At 59.6% G+C, this 16,761-nt stretch overlaps 1 protein-coding gene across 7 annotated transcripts in view; it reads left to right on the plus strand.

The window, feature by feature from the left end:
- The window catches only part of SAMD14 (sterile alpha motif domain containing 14), a 32,811-nt gene that overhangs the window by 14,655 nt on the left and 1,395 nt on the right, over window positions 1–16,761 (plus strand). For 3 of the 7 annotated variants that reach the window (XM_084615538.1, XM_084615539.1, XM_084615540.1), the window contains exons 3-9: window positions 8,977–9,113; window positions 11,344–11,665; window positions 12,223–12,301; window positions 14,313–14,387; window positions 15,002–15,161; window positions 15,641–15,760; window positions 16,597–16,752. In XM_084615538.1, the coding sequence (XP_084471664.1) occupies window positions 8,977–9,113; window positions 11,344–11,665; window positions 12,223–12,301; window positions 14,313–14,387; window positions 15,002–15,161; window positions 15,641–15,760; window positions 16,597–16,752 (1,049 nt within the window). Of the gene's footprint in view, window positions 1–8,544; window positions 9,114–11,343; window positions 11,666–12,222; window positions 12,302–14,312; window positions 14,388–15,001; window positions 15,162–15,640; window positions 15,761–16,596; window positions 16,753–16,761 lie in introns of those variants that run through there. The other 4 variants (XM_084615536.1, XM_084615535.1, XM_084615537.1 and 1 more) reach the window with 2 other exon arrangements.

Below are 16,761 nucleotides of genomic sequence, written 5' to 3' on the forward strand. Positions count from 1 at the left end.
AGGAGTTTTCTGCTCTGTTTCTGGTTACCCAGAGGCTTCTGCTGGAGGCATCTAGCTCTGGGGAGGGGCGGGCTGGACACTCAGCTGGCGAATGCCGGGCAGCGTGAGCCTGGAGCATGCAGGGTGATTGCCTTCGTTCCTAGATGTAAAACGGGACTGCAGTAACTGACGTGATGAGGAAATGGGACCATAACACAGGACCCATAGAGCAGTGGTTCTCAAACGTTGGGTTTTTTTTCCCCGCGGACCACTTGAAAGTTGCTGAGGGTCTCGGCAGACCACTTAATGATCTTTCCAAATGTTGCTTGTACCATTAGCTAAGTATTGTAAAGCACTTTGGATAAAAGTGATATATAAAAAAACCCTTAATAATCATTAAAGGTTTTTTTGTTCTACAAATAAAAACCCACAACTCATATTTTAATATCGATAGGCTTATCTTTCTAATGCGATGGATGGGCCCTCTCGCCCCCTCCGCGGCAGCCCCCGAGCTGGGGCTGGGGAGGAGGGGAGTCTCTCCAGGTGCGGACTTTAGAGGGAACTATCCGCGGCCCATCGGAATGGTGCTCGGTCCACAGACCCCAGTTTGAGAACCTCTGACACAGAGCACGGGAGTTAGTGGCTGTTGTAGGACCGGCTTTGCAGCATTGTATATTGTGAGGCGCGGCGAGCCCTGTACCCGAGCCTCTGTAGAGGCAAGGCGAGCTGGGTGGTTCCTGGCGGCATCGCTACCGGCTCTGCCTACAAGCCAGATTGCCCGAAACGGTCCATTATAAGACTGTTTCCAGTTGCTTAGAACTTTTGCAGCCCAACTGGTTCAAGGTCGGCAATTTCCCCTGCCTCAAACTGAATTTGGAGAAGGTGTGTGTGTGTGTCGGGGGGGGCGCTTCAGTAAAAGCTATTTGGCCATTTCTGAGAACGGGGTGAGGAGAAAACACATTGTTTTGCCCAGGTTAACAATCATTCTTGGGTCCATTTCTTTGAGACTCTCTAGCGCCCCCAGGCTTTGGTGCAGGGAGTTGAAATTGGATGGGGGTGGGGAGAGTTTCAAGGTGTCAACCCAGCCCCACTGGGCTCGGGGTGGCACGAACACCTCCTAAGAGCCCTCTCCACCCCCAGTCTAATAGATAAGGCAGCCGAAGGCTGGGAGAGGCAGGGAGTTGGAGTGGCTTGTCCAAGATCACCCAGCAGATCAGCAGCAGAGCCAGGAATCAAACCATGTGCCTCACGCCCTACCCACTAGGTCATACTCCCCCTCGCGTTTTTGAGGCAAGGCACCTTCTTTCGGTGCCTAAATGGGAGTGGAGCTCGCCCTCCGTGTGCGCATGCTGAGCACTTGAAAATCAGGCCTTAGGCTCTTTAGAAAACTTCCTTTGGGCCTTCTAATAAAGTGTCGAAAGCCAATCTCCCCTGCCAGAGAAGGGGAGCGCTCCCACCGCCCCGGGGCTGGTCACTAAGCCACTCTCCCTTGGGCGAGGAGGTATTTTGGGGCAGTCCTCTGGCCTGCGCGATACTAGAGGATTCTAATAGTCCGTCCTGGCCTTGGGGATTTGAAATGGGCAGAATGTCTGATTTCCCCCCACCCTGCCGCGAGATTTTCTGGTTTTCACAGCATTCACGGTCCTTTTCACATTTCCTGGGAAATCCAGGACGGCTGGGAATCACAGGTGCAGGTGGCTGGGAAGCAATGCGGGGCCTGGGGAGCTCTGCGTGCAAGCGGAAAAGTCCTTCCGGCGGAGAGCGGCGCGCGCGACGGTCGCACCGAGCCGGCTGCCGGCTCAGCCGTCCCTGCCTGCTAGGCATTTTCCATCTCCGGCCTTTAAAGCTCGCGAGCATTAGCGCGGTGGGGGCTGGGCACAGCCTGCAGCCTCCCTGGGTTCAGGGAAATGTTGTTTGCTGCTAATGTGAAGCATGGAAAGTGCATCCAGATGCGACTGGGCTGCCGTCCCTCGTGACGGGGAAAAGGCAGTGCTTGGCTGCGCGCCCTGCGAAGGGGGATCTGGGCAGAGGCTGCTGGACGCACGCAGGCCCCGTGATTCTCTCCAGCGAGCGGCTACCCGTGTGCCACTGATCTTCAACTCTCCCCTTCCAGGGCCCCGAGGAGCCAGGCCGTAGGCTCCTGGCCGCCAGCGTCCCCGTCTCTGAAGCATCCAGCGTTGGCAGCTGCGGGAGGCGGGATACTGGCCGTGCTGGGCCAGCGCTGGTCTGATCCTCTCCAGCCAAGGGGACAAGGGGGAGGTTGGGGCCCAGCACTGCTGTGGGAATGGGGCTCCCCCCAGCCCCTTCTGTCTGGTGTGCAAAAAGGCTAGCCAAGGTGTTAATCTCTCCCACACCCTCAGACATAATGCCTGGCGCTCAGAGCAAAGCAACTTACAAAGAAATCTGTCTCCGTCTCTCCATATCAAACTTTGCCAGTCACGTCCCAAATCAGTGTCCCGAGACTGCAATGAGCCCTCAGCATCTGGGGCAACCCTTGGCTCAGGCCTATTTGCCTCTCTTGTATGCCCCCCCCCGGCATCTGCCCCCTCTCTGGGGCTCTGCTGTGGGCAGACTCAAGGCTGGTGAGGTGATCTCTCTTGTTGGACCAAGGGCTGGTGGCTGAAGGGCCGTGCCGCCAGAAGTTGGTCCAGGAACAGATATTTCCTCACCCATCTTGTATCCGGGGCGCAACACGGGTCCTCGACTGGCGCAAACTATGTCCAGAACGGTCTCGTAGGGCAAACCTCCGTGCGTTCCCAGCATCTCTTCGGCCTCGTCTGTGCCAGGGAGGTTGGCCTGGCTGATCCCTGTCCCAGCCCGTGTGCAGAGCGGTCTCTGTGCCACACGGCTTGGGCAAGGCTCGGCTGTGCCCATCTGCATCGGCTTTTCTCCTGTCCGTCCCCCTCCCGCTCACTCCCCGTTCTCGTGAGCCGCGCGTCTCTTTCCCTCCCGCTCCCCGCTGGAGTCGGCTGGAGTCGGCTGATTCTGAGCTCCTGGAAGGCTCCAGCGTGTACACAAACACACTCTCAAACACACTCACACACACACACAAACACACACACTCACACACAAACACACACTCACACACACACACTCACACACACTCTCACACACAAACTCACACACTCACACACACAAGCACACACACTCACACACACAAACACACACACTCACACTCTCACACACACACACACTCACACACACACACACACACACACACACCTGATTAAGTATTCATGACCTCCCGAAGGCAGCTCCCTGCTCTGTATGCAGGGAAAGCAGAGGAGGCTGGGATGAGAGATGGGGGAGCTCTTTGTGAGTGTATGTGTGTAACTGTGTGTGCGTGTGTAGGGGTGTTTGTAGCAGTGGGGGGGTGTGGAGCAGTATGTTTTTTAGTGGGGTGTGTGTGTGTGTGTGTATGTGTTAACCCTTTGAGGACAAAACACACCTGTAGTAATTAACCCCCCAGGGTCCCAGCCCTTTCGGAATATTACCCAGCCGGTGCACTGGGATGGGGAAACTGAGGCACAGGGAGACTTGACCACTGGAGATCCTGGTTCTGTCTGGTGTGGCTCCCCCCCCCCCCCGCATCTCTGCTCCATTTGCCTCCCCACCCCCAATTTAGGAATTGTCCAGTGACTCAGCTTCCCTCAGGGTGGGGGAACTGAAGCTGGCTAATCACTGACACCTCAGGGTGACAGGCCGAGCATCCAAGGGCTCTGGGCTTATGCGATGAGCTCCCATGGTGCAGGATTGGGAGGGGGGACTAGTCTTTGGCAGGTGCCCCTAGGTGAGGACCCTGCCTGATGGGGCTCTCAGAGGAAGTGGGGTATGCCAGTGGGACAGGGGGAATCCCTCCCCGAACATCTGCACAGCAACCTCCTGTTGGCACACAGGTGAATGAGCGTGCCAGTGTGTGCAGGTGTGGGTGTGCAAACATACCTCGGTGCAACTGGATAGGTGACCTGCACATGCGATGGGGGGGGGGGTAAAAGCCACCAGCCGTGCAGCACTGTCTGCAGTGTCCCCTAGGGCCTGCAGGCTCCAGAGTGACCCCCAGTGCAGTGCTGACCCAGACACCCCCGAATGCTGGCAGTGCCATCTGTAGTACCCCCCAGCACTGGCAGTGACCCTCCTCCCCCCGCATTGACAGTGCAGTGCCGCCTGCTGTGACCTCCAGCACTGGCAGTGACCCCCCCCCTGCATTGACAGTGCAGTGCCGCCTGCTGTGACCTCCAGCACTGGCAGTGACCCTCCTCCCCCTGCAGTGCCGCCTGCTGTGACCTCCAGCACTGGCAGTGACCCCCCCTCCCCGCTGCATTGACAGTGCAGTGCCGCCTGCTGTGACCTCCAGCACTGGCAGTGACCCTCCTCCCCCTGCAGTGCCGCCTGCTGTGACCTCCAGCACTGGCAGTGACCCTCCTCCCCCCTGCATTGACAGTGCAGTGCCGCCTGCTGTGACCTCCAGCACTGGCAGTGACCCCCCTCCCCGCTGCATTGACAGTGCAGTGCCGCCTGCTGTGACCTCCAGCACTGGCAGTGACCCTCCTCCCCCCGCATTGACAGTGCAGTGCCGCCTGCTGTGACCTCCAGCACTGGCAGAGCGGTACTGGGCCAAGCGCCCCCTGGTGCTGGCAGTGCAGTACTGCCCCAGGTGCTGTCCAGTGCTGTCCTATGCACCCAAGTGCTCTCAGTGAAAATCTGGCCATCAGTATCACAATCGGAGCTGCCGGGGACACGGGGCAACCTGTCCCTCACTGAGGTGCCAGCCTGGCCGCTGGCTCCACATCTTCACTGTCCAACACTTCAGACGAAATGCCCCCCTGCCGCTTTGTGAGACTCAGTTTCTCCAGGCCCTGCCCCTATAAGATCCTGCACTGCCCAGGCTATGGGGGTGGGGCCCAGGACAGAGGCTGAGGGTAGCAAGTGTGTTTTGGCTTTGATGGGCGGGGGGCGGGCCTGGCTAAAACCCCGTAAGCCCCTTTGGAAAGGGAGCTCTGGGAAGAGCCCCTCTCAGCTGCGAGGGATGGAAGGGAGCTTCCCCCATTAGCAGCAGGCTCTCGCTCCTTTCCCCTGGGGACGACGGGTTTACGGGCTATAATGGATGGACCCAGGCCACGGCTGCTTTGTAAATTGGATCGTCAGCTGGGGCGGGATGGATTTATCGAGCAGCATAAGGAATAGCGCTTTCGAGAGCGTCATCTCTGTGCGTGTGCGCACATGGGTGGGCGTATACCGCTGTGCCTGGCATTTGCAAGTCCCTGCCCCTGGGTGCCATGGGGCTGAGAGTCCCCGGCGTGAAACAGCATAGGGGTGAGCGAAGGGGCTTGGCTGCACACTTCTTGGGGGTGCACAGGGGGGTCACGCTGAAGCGTGCAAATATCTGCATGTGTCAGGAGGGTGAAGTGTGAGAAGGTATTGGGGGGTGTTAATGGGGGTGCTTCTTTGTGGGAGCGGATTTCTAGGCATGTCTCTGGGGCCTGATTCTCTGTCCCCGTGTGACCATTGACACAGTGCAATGGGCGTATAAATCCTCCCGAACCAGAGTGATAGCAGTCACGCCCGCTGGGCATGGTGCAGGGCAAGAGAGAGACAGGCCTAGTGGGTGGGTGTGCACCTGCTTGTGCGGCGCCTGTCCCCGGACACACTCAGCTCTTTACAAGCATTAGCTAACCCCTCTGGGAGACAGTATTAGCCCCATTTCACAGATGGGGAAACTGAGGCAGAGAACAATGTAAACAACTCTCCCAGAATCATGCGGACTGCCACTGGCAGAGCTGGGAATACAACCCAGGAGTCCTGATTCCCAGCCCCCTTCCCTTGAACCACTGGCCCAAATCGCCTCTGAACGGTGAAGCCTTTCTTTGCTGGAGATGGGGCAGATTCTTGCCCAGCGCTGGGTCTGGGAGCTCAGAGAATCTCTAAGGATCAGAAAACCTCCAAGGAGGGCGGGATCTCGTGGGCGCTTTTGGCCTCTTACCCCTGCTTCTTGAGAAGGCATCAGGACACCTGGGCCAGGTCATCAACTCCCCCAGCCCTAAAACATCGCCCTGGCTATACAGCTCTCTCTAATGACTGACCCACTGGTTTCTCTTACTGATACAAAACCCAGTAGATCCAGATTGGGCACCGCATGCTCCCCTGGGCCGGCGGGTGCCAGGACAGATGCCAGGCAGTTTGCTCTTCCCAGAGACTAACTGGCCCCTGGGGGGGGGCTTGGGAGGGTGCAGAATGACTGGAACAAGCGCCACCTTGCCCACGATCCCTCCCTCTTCTGCCTGGTGTCCGCTCTACCCCCAGCACCCTGCTTCGGAGCTGGTTCTGCCCCAGACGTGCCCCCCCCCCGTGCTCTGGTGCTTCCCCGACATGCCTCGTGTGCCCATCTAGCTGGCACAAAGGGGCTGCCGGGCAGCACAGGAGGGGGCCCTCTGTGTTAACAATGACGGGTTGGGCACCCTCCGTAAAGATAAGGATTTCCAGGCAGCCCTGACCACTGGGAGATTTGCTAAATCCATCATTTCTGCCCACAAACCAGTGCCCCCCAACCCAAGCCCCAGCTCGCTTGCTGGGGGGTGGGGGGGGAATGCCTTCAAATTAGCTCGTCATTTCCACAGCTTTGAACTGACTGGGTTCGATGGTGCTTCTGCCCCTGAGGATCACGGCGGTCGCTGGGCAGGGTTGGCAGCCCCGCTGCCAGGGCTAAACGTGGCTTTGGTTAGATTTAAACTCATTCTAGGTCCCCATTTAACTCCCTAAAATAGAATCTCAGGGTTGGAAGGGACCTCGGGAGGTCTCTAGTCCAACCCCCTGCTCAAAGCAGGGCCACAATCCCCAATTTTTGCCCCAGATCCCTAAATGGCCCCCTCAAGGATGGCACTCATAACCCAATGCCCAAACCACTGCGCTATCCCTCGCCCTCCCTGAGCAACTCGAGATGTGCCTGCTTAGTATCCTGGGGTAGAGTGCGGGGCCTAGGTGTGAACCGTGAGCGTGCAGGAGTGAACGTATGAGTGTTTGCATGTGAGTGCATTCACGTGTGTGTCTGTGGGTGAGTGCATGGAGGTGTGCGTGTCTGAGGATGCGTGCAAGGGAGTACATTTACATGCATGAGTCCATTGACATGTGTGTCGGGGGGGTGCATGTGAGGGCATTTACTTGTGTGCGTGTCCGTGTGTTTGTGTGTGTCCGTGTACACGTGAGTGCATTTATGTGTGTGCGTGTGAGTGTGCCTGAGTGCATTTGCACGTGAGCGTGCATGGGTGTGCATCTCTGGGTGTCCATGAGCTTGTGTGTGTGTAAATGTGCACATCCCTGAGTGTGCGAATGCACGTGCGTAAGACTCTACAAGTACCAGTGGGAGACCTCGGTCCGGTGTCCGTGTAAGAGAGGGAGGAAAAAACTTGGGGGGGGGGGGAATCAAGGCCGGATGAGGAGCCCCAGGAGGAGGCCGTGTGGGCATGGAGGCTGGTGACTACTCCGCTAGCTCTTGCCCTGATTTCAGCAGGATCCTGTCCCCCGCGTGCTGCCGTGGGGAGGCGTTTCCTGGGCAGGCTCTAACACAAGGAGGCAAACTGGCTTGGGGACCTCATCTGAGTCAGGCCTGGGTGCCCTCGAAGAGGCACACCCCGGTCATGGTGCAGCCAAAGCTGATCTGAATCGCTTCTCCTTGGGTTCCATATGCAGCTCCGGCAGGGGAGTGTGGTCTAGTGGTTAGAACAGGGGCCATTGGGAGGCAGGACTCCTGGGTTGCACTCCCCCAGTCTGCCCATGCCCCCGCCTTTGTGATTTTGGGCGAGCCCCTTCCGTCCCTCTGTGCCCCCGGCTGCAAAGCCCGCAAGTGTATCGGTTACCCCGAACCATTTGCAGATTCCTCGCTCGAATCAGCCCAGCTCTGCAGGTCGCTCACACGATCCGCCTTCCTCCCGGGGAGCGAGGGCCGTGCACGCGGGAGCTGGTCTGGCTCGCTGGGAGGGCACCCGCACAAGCGGCGGGTGTGCAGGGCCATGAGGAACCCGGCCTGGCGTGGCCGGGCACCAGCAGTCGCCCGTGTAGAAAGCAAATACGAGAGGGGCCTGATCGCAGCCGAGTCAGATCGCCCGTCGCAGTCTTCACCCAGCTCTGCTCTTTGCTCCCTGCCTGGGCGCAGCCTGCAGTGCCTGGTGCCCCCACGTGGTCCCCCGAGGCACCAAGCTGCCAAGAGGCCATGCCACCCTTTTGCAAGGAAATCAGAGCAGCCCTGTGGACTGGGAGGCACGGGGGCTGCGGGCTTTGATGGAGGTGACGGCGGGAGGGCTTTGGTGGCAACGAAAGGATAGTCATGGGGGGCGTCTGTCCGCCGTGTCCCCAGGCAAAGGGCAGCGAGGACAGCAGCAGCTGGGCATGGGAGGCGGATGCGCAGCGATTTCCCTGCCCCGGGGATCAGCCACTCTGCAAACCCTGGCAGGGTAGCCCTGTGCGATGCGGCGGGCTGCTTCCCCACTGGGGGTGCTAATGTCCGCATCTCAGAGGAGCTCGGCAGCCCTCCACCCAGGCAGCTGGATTCTCCAGAGTGCTCAGACCCCAATACCCCTGAGCTTGGGGCAGGGGGAACCCCAGCCCCACGTGTCTAAGGCAGCTTGGGCCAAGCGGTTCCCAGCTGCAGCCGGGGGGAGATCGTGAGATGAGCCTGTGGATTTGGGGGGGGGCTGAAATGGACGTTGGTGTGCGTCTCTTCTCTGAACACTCTCTTTCTCCCCTTGTTCCACCCTCTCCCTCCTCTTTGTCCCTGGCTGGGACCCTGCCCCTCCATCCCTTTGTCTTCCATGCCTTCCTTCTCTCTTTCTTTCCTCCCTCCCTGCTCTGCCATTCGCTCTCTCCCAACCCCCTGTGCTCCTTGTCCCTCCTTGCGTCCCGCACCGCCCTGTCCGTCTGTCTGCGCTCTCTCTCTCTCGCTCTCTCTCCCACTTCTCCGCCCCCTGTTCTCTCTTTCACTCCCAGATTTTAATGATGTGATTCCAGAGACCCAGAGGCTGGACAGCAGTTTGCAGAAGGCCCGAGCCCAGCTGTCGGCCAAGGGTAGGCGGCACCGCCCATCCCGGTCCCGCTTGAGAGATAGCGTCAGCTCGGCGGAAGGGGACGAGAGCCTGGAGAGGAAGGTGAGCCCGGGCTCGGGCCGGGGGCCGGCTGCGTTGTTCCACGCGAGGCGAACCGGGCGTTCACGAGCTGACTGTCGCCCCGGGTCGAAGGAGACCATCCCCAAGCCCTGCACCCAGAATGGCTGCTCCCGCTCCTCTCTCTTGGGCTCAGGGCCTGTGCCTCAGGAACTAGGCTTCTGCCCCGCTGGATCGGACCATGGGTCCATCAAATCCGCCATCCTGCCAGGTGCTGGCCTGCCCGGTGGGGTCTCCTTCCCCCTGCCCCCAGCAGGCCAGATTCTGGTGCAGTAGCCAATGGCCAGTGACTAATGCTTCAGCGGGGCGGCCCGTGAGCCTGTACAAGCCCAGAGCTCGGCAGGGCCCCAGACGGGACCTGAATCCGGAGAAAAAGACTCTGCAGAGTGACTGGGAGGGGCTATAAACCATCCTGCTTCAGGGCAGGAGCTGAGCTCGAGCAGATGGGGGTCAGGAGGGAAGAGTCCTGAAGGGGGGGCAGGCTGCTACAGAACTGGTTTCTGCGCCGGGCTGCGGCTGCAGGCAAGTGACTGGGTTTGATCAACCAGTGGCCCGATCCAACGGGGGGTGAGAGGGGTTACGAGATGAGATGGATCAGTGCTCTGATCCAGTGGGGCAGGGGAGGGAGGGGGATACCAACAATGGTCTGATCCAGTGTAGCAGGTGGAGGGGGATACCAGCAATGGTCTGATCCAGTGTAGCGGGCAGAGGGGGATACCAGCAATGGTCTGATCCAGTGTAGCAGGTGGAGGGGGATACCAGCAATGGTCTGATCCAGTGTAGCGGGCAGAGGGGGATACCAGCAATGGTCTGATCCAGTGTAGCGGGCGGAGGGGGATACCAACAATGGTCTGACCCAACATGGCAGGCGGAGGGGGATACCAACAATGGTCTGATCCAACATGGCAGGTGGATGGGGCTCTGGGCTGGGGCAAGGGGTTGGGGTGCGGGAGGGAATGAATGGTGCGGACTCCAGCTGGACGGCACTTACCTCGGGCGGCTCCCGGAAGTGGCTGGCATGTCTGGCTCCTACGCTAAGGATTGGCCAGGCGGCTCTGCATGCTGCACCTACCTGCAGCTTCGATTGGCCACAGTTCCTGGCCAATGGGAGCCGCGGCATTGACACTCAGGCAGGAGGCAGTGCACGGAGACCCACGGCTGCCCCTGTGCCTAGGAGCTGGACGTGCCAGCTGTTTCCTGGAGCGGCGTGGAACCAGGGCCAGTAGGCAGCCTGCCTTAGCCCCGCCGACCGGACTTTGCCCTATTAAAATCTCCCGGTTTTAATGGTCACCGGGAGATAGAGGCTGATTCCGGGAGACTCCTGGCCAATCCAGCAATGGTTGGATGCAGTGGGGCAGGAGGAGGGGATACCAGCAATGGTTGGATGCAGTGGGGCAGGAGGAGGGGATACCAGCAATGGTCTGGTCCAGTGGAGCAGGAGCGGGGATACCAGACTAGATGCCCAGTGGCCTGTTCTATGGTGGCAAGCCCTGTGCACCTGGGTGCTACGTAGGGTTGCCAACTTTCTAATGGCCGAAAACGGAATACCCTTGTCCCGCCCCCGGCCCCACCTCTTCCCCGGGGCCCCGCCCACTCCCTCCTCTCCACCCCTGCCCCGGGACTCACCTGCTGAGTGCAGAGCCAGGCTGGGAGGAGCTGACGGGGAGCCTGCCCAATCGGGGCAGAGTGGGGGTCGGTCCCCGTAGTTAGGGGCCAAGCAATCGGGGCACGGTGGAGCAAAAGGGGAGTGGCCAAGATCCCCCCACCGCACTTGCAGCCCGGTCTGGAAGCCAGCCACTGCTGTCTGTCCCGCCTCACCAGCGGAGCAGAGACCCGCCCCTCCACGTGGCTCCAGCCGCAGCGGCTGCTCTTCCCACCCCCCGGGTGGCGAAGTCCGGTTACTGCAGCCAACCGGACTTTCCTCCAGGTTCCCTTTCTCCACCGGACGTTCGGGTCGAAAACCGGACACCTGGCAACCGCTATGGAAGGCGCGGCCCATGGAGGCTCAGCTCCCTGATCAGCCCATAGCGATGGTCCCTGCGGGTCCGGGTTGGAGCTCACCAGTGGCAGGGGGGAGCAGCTCACCCTGTCCCTGCACCAGCACTGCGGATAAATGGGGGGCATCACTGTGGTGTGTCGGTCAATGCAGCAGCTCCTGGGGGCGGGGGTTCCCAGGGTCTTTCCTGTTGCTGACACCCGTGCCTCGCACCCATAGGTGGCCGATAAATCTGGCAGCCCGCGGCGCCGTATGAGATCCCCGCTGCATGCCACCCTGCAGGTCTCCTCTCCCCTCTCCGGCTCCTCCCCCTTCCTCCGCGCCACCGAGTTCTCCTTCGACGCCTCCGTGGTCAGGCGGACGCTGGAGGAGGACGAGCAGCCTTCGTCCCCGCTGATCCGCTACCGGCCCCTGACCAACGCTTCCTCCCAGGAGGCCTTGGGATGCACCCCCACCAGCTCGCCCCCCAAGTCCTGCCACAGCTCGGACAGCTCGCCCATCTACGCCCGGAGGGATCGCCGGGCAGAGCAGCACAGCGAAGGTAATGGCTGGATGGGGGAGCCACATCCGCACAGGAAACCCTTCCATAGCATTCCCGGCCCTGCTCCCTACGGCGCCTCCTGCTGGGAGAGGCTGGGGCTGCGGTCGCTGGCAGCTCTCCCCACAGCCAGGGCCCCTGCACCTTTCTCTGCAGCAGGGCTGTGCAGTGCCCTAGCTAACAGCGCGGCCCCTCTGGGCTGGGTCATGGGCTGCAGTGCCAAGTCCCAGTTGGTTCCTGGTGGTTTTGCCAGGCAGCACTGAGGTTCAGACCCATCCAGTGGCCCCAGCAGGGCTGGGGCTCGGGTAGCCCATTTTAACCTGGATAAAGACAGAGCTGGGCTTTGCCTGTGCTTGGGAAGGGAAAACACTTTCTCGCTGAGCTGGCAAACACCCCAGGGCTCCCAGGCTTTCCCTTAAACTGGCCTGGGAGCTCCCTTGGCAGGATCCTGCTGGGGGGGGCGCTGCAACCTCCGAGGGATCCCTGGGGCCTATCCCCACCTGCCCGGGGTACGTTCTCCCAGCTCCTTTGATCTCTCCCGGCATGTTTCTCTGCCCCAGATGACACAAGTCCGCCAGAGCCCGCCAGCCCCACCATTGGGCTTGACAAGAAGACCCGGAGGAAGTTCCTGGATTTGGGGTGAGTCCCACGAACTCTGGAGTGGAAGCCCCAGCTCTCTGGGTAGGACTCACGTTACCATTGGTTCCCTGGATGCCTAAGCTCCATGTTGCTGTCCTCAGTATGCTCCATGAACCCCCACATCACCCGGGGACCTGGGGAGGTCAAGGTGGGGTGGATGGATAGTTAGATAGAAGGGCATGTATGGGGAAGGACAGACAGATAGATGGATAAATAGAAGGGTATGTATGGGGATGGATAGATGGATGGATGGATAGAGGTGTGCGGGGGGATAGATAGACGGATGGATGAAACATGTGTATGGGGACAGACAGACAGATGGAGGCAAGAGTATGGGGACAAATGGATGGTGTGACACTCTATACCTCAGGGGAGCACCCTGTAACCCCCATATTCCTCACTTATATATAATTGTGATCTTACATATAAAGCATGCCATGAAAGGTATCAGGGGAAAGGTTATGATCTGCAGGAAGTCACTGTTCTGTCTAAAGATGTATACCATTAGTGCATATGAAGTTATGAGATTGTGTCGTTGGTTGTCAGTAAAACATGCTGTAAATTGGGGAATCGGCCAGATATTAGCTCCCCAGAGACAACAGCCAGGAAAGTAACCAATGCCCGGGCGGGTGTCAAACAACCATCACCAGCCATTGTCCAGCAAGGGAGCTACAATTCAGTGATTCACTTGCACAAGGCCACACCAAGAGAATTGCTCAACCTTGCCTGGGGACTCTGCAGTGCCCCCAGGCATGCCTGGACTTGTGTTCTCCCAGCACATGGACTAAGAGTATAAAATAGAACACCGGGGCCTCATGCTTGATCTTTTCTCCTGCCCCCACCTTTGCTACAAGCAACAAGGATGCTCAGAAGACTTAAGACTCCAAGAGAGGAAACTGGCCCAGGTTTCAAGGGTGAAACCTGTGTACTATGAACTGCAGTATCCAGTGGGGTGAGAAAAACTGCTCCAGCTAGATGTTGCCCAGTCTAACAGAGTTGAGAGCGTAGACTGCGGGCTCATATTTTCTTTTGGTAACAAACTGACTTTTTGCCTATCACTTATAATCACTTAAAATCTACCTTTTGTAGTCAATAAACTTGTTTTACTGTTTATCTTTACCAGTGAGTTTGCCTGAAGAGTTTGATAAATCTGCGCAGGTTTTCAAAGGCTGGTGTATGTCCACTTTCCATTGATGAAGTGGGGAACCAATTAATAAACTTGCACTGCTCATCCTGAGCAGTGCAAGACAGCATATGCCTGAGGTACACGGCTGGGAGCTGGGGGGATTTGGCTGGTGCCTTTCTCTGTGAGATTCATGAGTGGCTCTGGGAGCAGTCATGCAATCTAGCTGGATGGGGGGCTCCACATGATGTTGTGCTGAGTGATCACAGCACCTGGTGGGGTTTGCTGCTTGTCACTAGCAAGGCATTGTGAGAGACAGCCTGGGCTGGAGAGTTAAGGGGGCACAGTGGTCCCACAGTCCCAGGCTGCACCCTGGGCTTCCCATCACAGATGGATAGAAGGATGTGTATGAGGAAGGATGGATAGAGGGGTGTGTATGGGAATAGATAGATAGATGGGTGTGTATGGGGATGGATGGATGGATGGCTAGAGGGGTGTGGGGGGGACAGACAGACAGATGGATGGCTAGGGGTGTGTGTATGGGGATGGATGGATAGAGGTGTGGGGATGGACGGACAGACAGATGGATAGGGGTGTGTGTATGGGGTTTGGATGGATCGATAGAGGTGTGGGGAGGACAGACGGATGGATAGAGGGGTTTATATGGGATGGATGAATGGACGGATAGAGGGGTGTATATGGGGTTTGGATGGATAGATTCTATGCTGTATGTCTGAATTTTTCTTTTCATCCTGCTGCCCTGTCCTCACCCTCCTCTGATCTGCCCCCCATGTTGTTTCCTAGTGCCTGGTGCCCATCTCTCCCCAGCCCATAGGCGCCCCTACCCCCCATCACACCTCTAACAAGCCTCCTCTCTCTCTGCTGCAGGGTGACCCTGAGACGAGCCTCTTCCAGCAAAAGCAGGAAAGAGAAGGGGAGCAACCGGTTGTCCATGGGCAGCAGGTGGGGAGCTGCCAGCCTCCCCCAAATTCTGAGAGTCTCACAAGCCACAGCCAAGCAACATCTCCCTGAACCCCACGATCACCTCCACCCCTGCCCACCCCACCTTTCTCAGTGTGTCCCATTCACCCACTTGGCTTTTCTATAGCCAGGGGGCACTCGGCCCTCCCGAGGAGAGCACCCACCCCTCTGCCCTGGAGATCAAGGAGCTCAGCCTGGTCTCCAAAGACCCGGGTGACTTGTTAAGAGTCCGGGTGCAGCTGAGACCCGGAGAGGGAGAGTGAGAGTGAGGTGCAGATGGGATAATGGGTTCACTGTCAGTGATGGAGCTGGGGTGCACAGAGCCATAAGGAGATGGACGGAGAGCACTAGCTACGCTCCAGACGGAGAGAGAAGAGACTGGCAGAGGCGAGATGAAGGAAGCAGGGAGATAGAGGACTGTGGGGATGGTCTGGGTGCCCTGGGTAGATCCAGACCCGGGCTGGGTCCTGCTGCGGTTCTGTTCAGTGGGGTGGAGTCTGGCCATGTCTGGAGGCTCGGATGCTCCGGGGAGCGTGGCCCCCATGGTGGGCCGAGGGGAGCGAGGGTGCTAACCCGACTGCCGGCTCATTCCCCAGGGAGCTGGTGGAGGGCTCCAGCCGCTCATCCGTGTCCCCGTTCATGCCCTTCTCCTGGTTCACGGACAGTGGGAAGGGCTCGGCCTCATCCGGCAGCACCGTCTCCCCGACCCGCTCGCCCAAGAGGGAGGGCTTAAGCCCCAAGAAATCTGCCTCCCAGGTCAGTACCCATCCCCACCTCACCCTATAGGGCCAGGAGCAATGCTGCCCTGGGATGGGGCTGAGCCCTTGTAGGGCCAGGTGCAGCGCTGCCCTGGGGGTGGGGCCAACCCCCCTGTAGGGCCGGGGTATTTGACCAGCTTGGCTGGTTTTTTTAATGGATTTGCCAGTGGCCAGAAGAATAATTTCACCTGCTGAGTATTTTGTACATGGGTGTAAAGATTTGCATTATTCTCACCATGCGCTGGGCTAGCCAACGGTCAAAGTTTCTGGGCCCAGCTACAGATGCTGCAGGGGTCCCAGGGCCGCAGTGTAAGTGAGAAAATGACGTTATCCATCTTGCCTCCCCGTGTTCTCCCTAGAGGCTGTACGTGGCTGTTGCGGGGGGTTGTGGAGTTGCCTTCGGGGAGGAGGGTGCCGGGTGTTTTGCATTGCGGAGGGGGGAACCCGACTCACGCCGTGGCCTTTCCCCGCGGGCAGGAATCCACCCTGAGCGACGACTGCACCCCGCCCAGCAGCAGCCCCAAGACACTGAGCAGAGGCGCCAGTGAGATGAAATGCTCCTACCCCTACCACACCCTGTCCCAGTCCTCCGACGAGGTGAGCCCGCGGGGGCGGCGGAGTGGGGGGGGGCAGCACGGAGGGGCCCCCGCCCTCCCGTTGCCAGAACCAGCCTGGAGGAGCCAGTTGGCCAAGTCCAACAACGAGAGGCCAGGGGGGCTTTCGCCGCTCCCCTCCTGGGCCCCAGGGCTGGGGTGACTCCGTCCGTGGGCCCCATGGAGTTGCAGAGCCTGCCCCCCCCATCATGCCTTACATGCCTGTGCCCCAATTTCCCCACTCCAGCCCTTCGCTCTGGGGAAACCCCCACCCAACTGTGCCCCGATTTCCCCACTCCAGGCCTTCGCTCCGAGGAACCCCCCCCCACTGTGCCTCAATTTCCCCACTCCAGCCCCTCGCTCCGGGGAACCCCCCAGCTGTGCCTCAATTTCCCCAGCCCCTCACTCTGGGGATCCCCCTCCCCACCGTGCCCCGATTTCCCCATTCCAGCCCCTCACTCCAGGGACTGACCCCTGCCAGGCCCAGCTGTGCCCAGCCTGGGCAGGCTCCGGGTCAGTTCCTCCCAGCCCAGCTCTGCAGGCCGCAGGTGAGTCCTGGGAGATGTGGGAGTGAGCGACGGGGGAGGGGGTGGACAGCGAGCAACGCGGGGGGGGGCGGGGGGAACAGGCGGGGCATGGGGCGGGGCCTCAGGGGAAGGGGTGGGGCAGGGGTGGGGCCTCATGGGGAAGGGGCGGGGCAGAGGTGTTCCATTTTCAGGGATTAGAAAGTGGGCCCAGGAAGGAGGGCTGGGAGGAACTTCTGAAGGCTCCCTGCTGGGGCGCCCCGATGGAGCGGGGTGGGGGTGCTCACCCCTCCCCCCCCCTTTCTGCCCCCTGCAGTTCCTGGAGGAGCCCCTCAGCACCGCCACCAGCTGGAGCAGCCAGCAAGTGGGCCAGTGGCTGGAGAGCCTGAACCTGGAGCAGTACGTGGGCGAGTTCGTGGCCCGCGAGGTGGACGGCCAGCAGCTGCTGCACCTGGATGGAGCCAAGCTGAAGGTAGGGGTG

This window comes from Lepidochelys olivacea (genome assembly GCF_965140295.1).
Source record: "Lepidochelys olivacea isolate rLepOli2 genome assembly, chromosome: 27".
In the NCBI taxonomy this organism is placed as follows: Eukaryota; Metazoa; Chordata; order Testudines; family Cheloniidae; genus Lepidochelys; species Lepidochelys olivacea.